This window comes from Rhagoletis zephyria, unplaced genomic scaffold (assembly GCF_001687245.7).
Source record: "Rhagoletis zephyria isolate East Lansing unplaced genomic scaffold, Rhagoletis_zephyria_1.1 Rzeph_scaffold_02147, whole genome shotgun sequence".
NCBI classification, from domain to species: Eukaryota; Metazoa; Arthropoda; class Insecta; order Diptera; family Tephritidae; genus Rhagoletis; species Rhagoletis zephyria.
The window spans coordinates 63,988-73,966 of NW_016159231.1; the positions used below are offsets into that span (position 1 = coordinate 63,988).

The window sequence follows — 9,979 nt, forward strand, 5'->3', positions numbered from 1 at the left end:
GAACGAAACCAAAACCGAAACCGAAACACTTGGCAAAACCGAAACCCAATCCGGAACGTTATTTTGAATCGGTTTCATTCCTTGGTTTAGTATGTGGAAAGTGTAGGTACATACATATGTATGTGTGCGCTGTTGACTTGTGTGAATTTGCTGCTATCTCTTTGTTGTTTTTTTTTTGTGGTTTTTTATTAACAGATGTCTGATTGACTAGCGGATGTTGGCACTTTGTGGCATGCAGAATGAGCATTTTAATTCAAATGCCACAGTAGATATATATTTGTATAAATGCAATTTTTTCTTTATGATGCCAATGAACCAATGTACATACATATAACTAAGCATTTGTTTAAATAGTCATAAATTCAATGAATACATGTTTATCTATACATTCACGTATGTAAATATATACTGAATGTTGCTACAAATAGGTTCGAAGAGTTCATTGTTCAGATGCAAATATACATACATACATACATATGTGCATATGTTTGTAGATACGGTCATTTCGCTCTAGGAGGAGTTGGACTATTGGATTGAGTGTCATGTGATTCTACGAGACTGATCTAGAGAAAAAAGTAAAAATATATTGGATGTAAGTGTGAAGATTGTATTTCCTAAAAAAAAAAACCATACGGCACATTCTTCTTCTTCTTCTTTGGCGCAGTAATCGCCTAAGCGATATTGGCCGAGTTCAACAAAGCGCATCACTGGTTTCTTTTCTTTGCCAGCTGACACCAATGGAAATGCAAAGTGAAGCACAGTGTTTCTCCGCTTGGTCTTTCTGTCGCAGTGGGCCTTCTCCTTTCTTTGCTACCACCAGCAGGTTCCGAGTTGAATACATTCGCAGTTACAGTTGCAATTCTATACTCAATCCCGACTCTTGTGTCCTCGTTTACGCACTCTCGACAACGTCAGCGAGATGCGGTAGACAATACGAGTGTAGCCTTGGGTCATGGCAGAAAGTGTGGGAGCTTCGGAGGGGCCACTCCAACTTCATCGGTTTAAGGGCTCACTGAAGTCTGCAGCATCTGTTCATCAGTAGATGCGCAAACGGATTGATTAAGAAACCACTCCTCTCTCAGCAATGGGCTGAGCCCAGGGTTTGGAACGCGCAACGTAAAAATAATGAAAATAAAGGCTCTTTTAAAAAATCCTCTCTTTTGGCGACATACGGCACATACCTATATACATACATTTACGAGATTTCCGGCTGAGCGTTTCCCGTGTCATAGGTCTGTACACAGGGCCTTCGAAAGAAAACTCCGGCCTCGGACTGAGAAATCACGGGCCAATATATATAAATTCCTATAAGTTAAAAGCATGTGATCAATTGAGAGTTTTCCATGTAGGGTTTCTTTAATATATAAAGTCAAAAATAATCAGCACAAATCATAGTATATTTATGATAGATAAAAGTATATAACGAAGGTGCAGTTTCTCGTGGAGATACGGAAAAATACTTTGGTTGTTCACACTTACCTGGTTATCAGGTTATGTGGTTATATTTTTTATTCAGTTTACAACAATAAAACACACTACATACACAATAGTAACTTTTAGCCAGATAACCTGATAACCAGGCAAGTGTGAACATTTGTTTTTATAATCATTTTATTGTTTTTTATTAAACTGCTAATTATAAATAAAATATCAGCTGATATAATTCAAAATCAGTTAACAAACTCAACAAAGTCGTAAAGGTGTGATAATTTTGTGACCAATTAGCACTTTTTACATATGAGCTTTTCCCTTTTTCTGAGCACCACATTAAAATCCAACTCCTTTGCCAGAGGCGCTTCGCTACAAAGAGTAGCTAGGCCCGTAATGCGCTCTTGTTAAGAACGCTCTGGCAAACACACCGAAGGAAGGTTCAGCATTCAAAATTAAGTTGCAAAAAAATAACCAGTTATGGTTCTGATATGCTCTTTAAAAAACCCATGCCTGTATGTACAAAAAAGTGCTGCAGTTTCTGGATTTTTCAATAAGACTTTGCCTTGAGAAGCTGTAATAGAAGGTTTTCAAAACACTGGGACTTTCAAAGGCAGTTTGGCTAACAGTAAATACCATATGCATATATAACGAAACCAAGGGTAAACAAATTTTTTCTCAGGTTTCGCCAATTTTTGATTATATCTGGGTCATACATATTCCCAGGTATCGCACAACATAAATATTAACACGAATCTCCTTCTCTCAAACATAAAAGTTCACTTAATCCCGAGACAGTTTTTAATTAATTAAAATTAAAAAAAAAAAACACAACATGAAACTGACAGGTAGTTTATATTTGAGGACCACCACTTTTTTCATTATACTTGCCTCTCTTCGCTTGCCTTGTATTACTTTGCAGTTATAAAAGAGTACATATTCGACAAAAAAATCAGTGATTTACTTTCTAAATGAAAATAAAGTCGGCAGTATTTTTTAATGTAATGTAAGATTCCAAAATATCAAAATTTTTTTGGCGCGGAATCCATCAGGCTATAAAATGGGAATATCTAGTTTTGTTCGAGCAAATTCGGCCTTCTTTTACAATAAAATTAAATTTTCTTATACTCGTAACTTTTCAAGTGTTTTCGGTGGAAAACTATTTCTAACGTAGCGGTCTTTTTTACTAATTAAATTTTCAGGTATGTTTTTTTTTATTTATTTAGAGAGAGTTAGAGGTAGGGCTCATTTGAAAGCAGCATTGTATGCTATTCAACGTGTTTTGTCCCATAATTAAAATATATGTATTTTTTTCTAACTTATGTAGGCTCAGGAAATAAGAATTACGTGGGAAATTAAAAAACAAGAAACGGAATAATTATATTAATTCAAATAGGAACGAGCCCAAAACAAATGAAATAAGAAGCTAAAGTGAAAAGAAGATTTCTCTATTGAATAATAAACATCTATTGGAATTATTTCGCCTGCACAAGGCTATTATAATTTTGTTCACATAACGGTTGTTTATAACAGCCAAAACGAATCGAGATAGATATAGACAAATGTATATATAAATGATCTGAATGAAAAGACAAGTCGAGTAAACCATCTCTGTCTGTCCGTCCATCCGTCCGTCCGTCCGTCCGTATACACGATAACTCGAGCAAAGATTGAGATATCGCAACGAAATTTAATACGTAGGTCGCCCTGTACCCAAGGTAGGTTGGTAATGAAAATATTCAATCTAAATTGTTGAAAATAAGTATGTAAAGTGGAATTGTGGTGAAAAATAATATTGTAATTGAATTTTTGGAAAATGGGCGTGACCCCGTTCACTTATGATGAAATGCTGTATCTCAGTAGCCGCTTCACCAATCACTACCAAACTCGGTCCGAGCCTTGCTTAGGATCCAACTAAGAAATTTGTTGAATATCTTTTAAATCGGGCAATAACCACGCCCACCTCTCATATAACGGTCATTTACAGAAACACGAAAACTGCAATAAATCAGTAATTATTGAAGCTGATTCACTCAAAATCGACGATTGTAATAATCACCTAGCAGGAAATTTGATTATGATAAATTTTTGGATAATGGGCATGGCGCCGCCCACTTATGACCACAAATGTGTATCGCGGTAACCAATTCATCAAATTGAACCAAAATTAGAGCATCTTATAACCTTGGTACGGAAAAGCAATTTGTTGAAAATTATTCTAATCGGACTAAAATTACTCCCCCTTCCTGTATAACGGTAAATTTCAAAAATACGAAAACACCGATATTTCAATCACTGAGGACACTAATGTGCTCCAAACTAATACTTACAACAGTCTCTCAACAATAAATAAGACTGTTATAGACTTTTAGGAATTGGGCGTTGCACCACCCACTTTGTGACTACAAAGGTCTATCTCGTTAACCCCTTTACCGATTCCTAGCAAACTTAGTTCAATGATTTCATTAATTCAGCATATCAGCGAAAACGTTTGAAATCGAGAAAACCACCCCTGCTTATCATGCAAATGTAGTTGAAAGAAAGTTGAAACGACGATATTTGATACCTGCGCCGGGTTTATAAAATTCGCTTTCGCCAGAACTTTTACTTCCTTACTTGTTATTCTTTAAAATGCACTGTGTAAGATTTTTCGTTCAAGAGTTGCGGCCACTTTAACTGCCGTGTCTTCGAATATAACATCGCCATACCAAGCATATGCTTTCTAACTCATTACGTCATCTTCCGATGGTCATAGTTTCTGAAGGAAAAATCGTAAAGCACTACTCGAAAGTGCATTTTGAAGAGTAAGTATAGTACTAAATGACATAGAGCAAGCAAAAGTGGTAATTTTTGTAAATATGAGCCTCAAAATTAATTTTATCAGTCCAATTAATATGTATTTCTTGAGTTCCATCCTTAAGCTAAGAAGAAGATGTACAATATATTTTTAGCATATATTAAATAGTGCCACATACTTATCGTCGTTTAGAGTACAAAACCGCGTACAAGAAAATTCAAAATCTTTGTATGAGAGGTTGCCAAAATTTTATAGAAGGAGTAAAATCTTGTCTTATTGCAAAACGGTTCTCTCTTTTTTCCCTAATTACTCTTTTCCTTTGTCTAAGTATCGAATTTTAGTATGAATGGAGAAGGGCTTGGTGCCAGGTGCTTCGGTGAGCAAATATCTTTTTTGGCAGCAAAGTGTTCAGGTTTAGACCCGATACCGGTTTTGTACTTTAAACGACGTTATGCTTTCAGATCGACATTTTTATGCAACCTATCTTCGCTTCCTGCCCACCGTGTGCAAGAAAACAAGTATCAGAAATTTGTATTCTAGCAGGTTTCAGCGGTTTTTGAAAAGCAATTTGAGCCAATAATGAGTTGAGTAATGTTACAGTCCGCGTTTTTTTTATCCAATCATTGGAACTAAAGTAAACTAATATTGGGCCACTCTTGAGAAAAAGGATTATCGCAATTCACTTAGTGTGGCACTGTGGTTAGTAAGTATTCGATTTTTCTATTGCCAAGTAATCAAAAAACGTCTACAAACATATACCAAAAGCAGTTCGTCCAAAAATCAATACCGTAGTTTCGAATGAAAAAATATCGTCACTGGGATATTTTTGTACTAATGTTATATTTATAATAAATGAAATGTCGATGCACTCGTTTAAATGAACCAAACTGCATCCAAATTGCCATATCGAATAAATGCTGACATATTCTTTTTGGTAATTGAAATACATTTTTAAGGAAAGTTCCACTCATCTATTGGTATTTTAGGGCAATCGTTTGTCGTTATGAGCCAAAGCTGAGAAAAGACTCGCTGCGATGTTGGGTCTTAAGTTTATCGATGCCGATAGGTAGCAGTACTTAAATCTGCCTCGCTACGAAATATCGGACTGTAGAGATTCGTTACTTAGATGGTACGAGTTTTAATTTGGATTATTGTGCTTCCCTAACGATTTTAGAGTTTGGATTTCGATGTCTTTTCCTAAAACAAAACAGAAAATAACTTTAGCGCTTCGTTCTCTTGCTATATATACAGGCGTAACTAATGCAACGTTTTAGCTGCATTTAAAATGCAACATTTAGCACTTTCGAACATATTTTTTCGAAGAGTGTTCATGCTATCGCATTTAGCAAATGTACATTTCGAAACCGTATGCTTTTGACAAACGGCCGTGTTCCTGTCGCTTATTCAGATCCGTATCTATCACGATCAATTCGCACAGAGAAGATAATATGCAAAAACCCCTACTGAAAAGGGAAAAAGAAATTTTAAACAAAAAGTTCAATACAAAAACTTGAATTGTTTTAAGCATACCCGAAAATTTGTTTGTGTATATTTTCATTTGTCGGTGCTGTCAATTGAAATATCCTTAATTAAATAGAAAAAAAAACGCACAGAGTTGATCACTAATTGAGCCGGATATCTATCAGTTTCATATCGATGTTGAATTCGTGCAACTTTTCCTTTNATTTGTTTGTGTATATTTTCATTTGTCGGTGCTGTCAATTGAAATATCCTTAATTAAATAGAAAAAAAAACGCACAGAGTTGATCACTAATTGAGCCGGATATCTATCAGTTTCATATCGATGTTGAATTCGTGCAACTTTTCCTTTTCCAAATAATATAAAATAATAAATGAAATCTCGATCGGCGATCACTGAAACGCAGCTAGCAACTGCATACGCGAAAAAGCAATGTTGCCACATTTTCTCATTAAACCATGTTCGAATCGTGGAAATTTTGGAAGATCACAGGGTTGCTTTTAGCATTTAGATTCTTAATGCAAAAATGGAGTTGCATTTAGGTGACGAATTTTGTATGGATAAATGTACATTTAGAGTAGCATTTAGAGCTAAAGCAAAAACAGCCCATAAGACGTTGACGAAGTGGCACGAAATTTAACCCGCCTTGTCTAAGTCATTGCCTTGTTTCGGACGCCCCGAGGGCATTCTTCCCGATTTGGGCGAAGCTTAAAGTTGGGTTCAACTCCCTTTTGTATGGCCGCATGAGTTTTGCCATGATCGCAAATTAAGAATTGTGAGCTCAGACCGGCTCTCCTTGTAATACTATCAGGAGGACTTCACAAATTATTGAAGTATAGACATACAATCTTGCTTTGCTTCGAAGTGCTGATTTTAAATTTAATTAGTTAAATTGCCTGCAAAAATTACAAGTAAGACGTTTCTTTCATGATATTCTGCCATTGTCTGATCAGGCGCGATCGCGATTAGAAAAATTAACAAAGACTGCATACAAATGATATGTCAGTGCAAAAATCTGTGAATTTGGCCCTTAATAATGTTCCGCTCAGTGGCGGATTTACGGGTGGGGTATTCGCATTACTATCATTTTGATTGATTATCTAAAAAAACTCAAATAATTAAGAAATATCTCTCAAATATATGGTAATTGAATGTCGAAATTACGCTTACGTTAAGTGCATCAAACACGGTTTTGAAATTCTGACCTACCGCTCCTCTTTTCCATATTTCAACACACAATTCAAACTTATTTTCGGAATAATTCAGATCACTTTCATAAGGTTCATAAATTTTATTGCGCTTATCGAAGTTGTACTAATTTTAGGAGAACCAAACATCAAAATTTTCAAAAACAGATTTTTTCATAAAATAATTCCGAAGATGAGTATTATTCGTATGGATGAATGGAATTCAGAGTTCAATTCTATAGTAATCACCGTTGCTCCCGGCATCGTCTTTATATTTATTTATTTGGCGTAGTTTCTCCATATCAATGTCGTACTGTGTGCAAATGACTTGCTGCATCTTGTCGCATCTCTTGAAATTGCTGAATAGAACCTTCCACAAATTTCAGAGCCTCGGAAAAGTCTTGCATTTCTGATTGCGATTGCTTAGCCAAAGGCAAAACGATGCAGTGCACTAACTTCACTATTTTGCAAGATATTTAAATTTCCAAAGTAGAAATACCAGCCAGGAGCTGGGTCGTTTGTTGGTTGCTTATTTGTCATTTATTTTCGTTGCTATCTCTTCAGGAGCTTCGAAGATTTCTGGCCGAAGTTGAATGTATGTACATTGATACCGCACTGGTTCGGCTCTATGCGAATTATTATAAACTGATATCTATATTTTGAACTAGTATTTCAAAATAAAGGCAGGTTCAAAATAAAAAGCCGTCGGTATTTTCTCATATCTAAATTCAGAACTTATATCTCTGGTGCGATTTACTCGTATAAAAATTAACGTTTCATTTCACTTTTTAGAAAAGAAAAAATTCAAAGCAAGGCGAATGTACACAAGGTGGTGTTGGCAGAACCAAAACAAAAACTACAGCAACAAATTATACGCCACTGACAATCCGTACAAAACAAAATTACAACAAACACATCATTTTGACAAAAGGTAAGGTGAAATCAGCGGCTCCGGTAATACCACCTTGTATAGATTCGCCTTGATTCAAAACTTATGTACGCCTGGCTTATTTTGAATACACTACAAAGCTTTAATTTTCATCTGGGCCACATTCATTTCCAACTTAACGCATTGAAACCCTTTTGCGCTTTTTTAACAGCAAGCTAAAGAATAAGTCAAAGTAATTTTGCAAATCAATGAAGCAATAACTTCTGTTGAAATTGTCTGCATATCTGCGGACCCATGCAATAGCCGCTTAAGCCGACTGAGGCGCCAAAGGCATTATGTTCTACATTTGAAGGTACTCACGTTGATCTGACCAGGAAGATATCACGAAGATTTTTACAAATCTGATCAACAATTGGATATTCGATTATCATAAAATGACAAACACTCGCGTTTGCGTTAGTTTCCTTCCTCTAAAAATCTCAAAGCTAATTGCCACAGATATATAAGGTCTTACATATGTGTGTAGTCACGTATGTACGTAGGCTTCCCATATTCCTTTTCCTTCTATCTTTCCACTTAAATACATTTATCTACATTTTAATCACACATTTACTTACTTGCACTGCGTATGGAGGACTCCCGGCTGGAGGCATCTTCCCTGGCCATTATCGCAGCTATTGAGAAATCTGTCGCAGAGCCGGCGGCATTTTTACTACCCGCCATTGTTTGAGTCTGATTTGGATTGTTGCCATTCGAATTTGCAACAGCCGCGGCAGCCGCAGCGGCGGCGGCAGCAGCAGCAGCAGCAGCCGCATTGGGCACCGTAGACGGCAGTACGCCATTGCACAGATACGGATGTGAGCCAACAAGCATTTTGGCAGCCTGGGCGTATGATGGGTGAGAAAAATTAATTTTGGCTATTTAACGCTATAAGCGACTGCCGAAAAGGGAGTTGTTTCTGTTTTCTTTTTTTCCGAAATTTAAAATAACACTAATGCAGCACTTGTTTCTCTAAGCATCGGCACATATTTTTATTTAGGAAAAAATGTATTAAGACGACTTTATGTGGTGGAATTTAAAACTATAAGTAATTTGTTGTTGCACTTCGTTATTTTTTATTTATTTTTTGCTTTGAATTTTTGTTAATTTAGTTTAGTTATTTGTTAACTGTCTTGCCACTGTTGTGTTTGTTTTTATTGTTGCGTTTAACATATTCTCTTCGTCCCTTGGTGAACACTTCTTGAAAACGCGCTCGACTACTACTCTTCAGTTGGTTTCTTTCACAACTATTTGCCGTTAAGTACACAATTTTCCTGCTACCAAACAAGAATGTGTGAGAAAAACGCTTTGTTAACGGCGACGGCGAACACACGACATACAAATGACGAGCGACGAAAACGGGCATGTGCACAACGAAAGGCAAACGACGACGAACTGACTGCTTGCTGCGGCAAGGAAAGGTGCACAACTTGCCAACAGCAGTCAGACAGGCAGACAGCTAAAGCACAGCGTTGTTGGTGTTGTTTGCTGTGGCGAGCGGTGGCAGACGTTGTGGAAACTAGTTTGAGCAGTGTATCTGGTAGGTTGAGAACGCAACAAACACACGCATGCACAAAGTTAAGCGCACACACGCTTATACACAAGTGTAAAAATATCAAGAAAAAAAGCAACAAAAACAACCAGTCAGTGGCTCAGAGTTAGCGTTAATAAGAGCGATCGAAAAAACAGCAATGGAGGGAAAAATTGTTTTTGAAAAATTGTAAGTGGGAAGAGGAAGGAAGTATGTGCGCAGCAACATGCAAGCATTGTACGTGGCGGCACCAACAACAACACTTGCCTCTTTGCAACAACAATGTGCTGGTTGGTTGGAAGAGCGCAGCAGGCGTCGTATATTGCGGCAAGATGTTGGTACGAGCAGTGCGACTGCTGCAACTATGGCGGGCGACAACAGTTAGCAAGGGTTTACGAGAGAGCGCTTTACAACCGCTCTGCAATTGGAAAAAATCCAATTTGAATTTAGTGGTTGGATAATTATAGCGGTTGCTACTGGAAGGCAGAGCGCATTCGGCAGCCAACAAAGTTAAGAGCAATCGAGCAAAGCTGTGCGCAAGGAAAGTAGTGCGCACGCAGCTATCAGCAAGTCAGAGCGAGAGCGTTCTATAGCCAACTTGCGCGATTTGAGAGCCGGTCGTTTGTGT

General features: G+C 37.1%; 1 protein-coding gene across 1 annotated transcript in view; it reads right to left on the reverse strand.

The window, feature by feature from the left end:
• Positions 1–9,239, reverse strand: part of mid (midline) — a 29,254-nt gene extending 20,015 nt beyond the window's left edge. Inside the window, exon 1 of the mRNA XM_017620411.1 lies at positions 8,399–9,239. Within this exon, the coding sequence (XP_017475900.1) occupies positions 8,399–8,654 (256 nt within the window). The 5' untranslated portion in view covers positions 8,655–9,239. The remainder of the gene's footprint in view (positions 1–8,398) is intronic.
• Between the last annotated feature and the right edge of the window lie 740 nt (positions 9,240–9,979).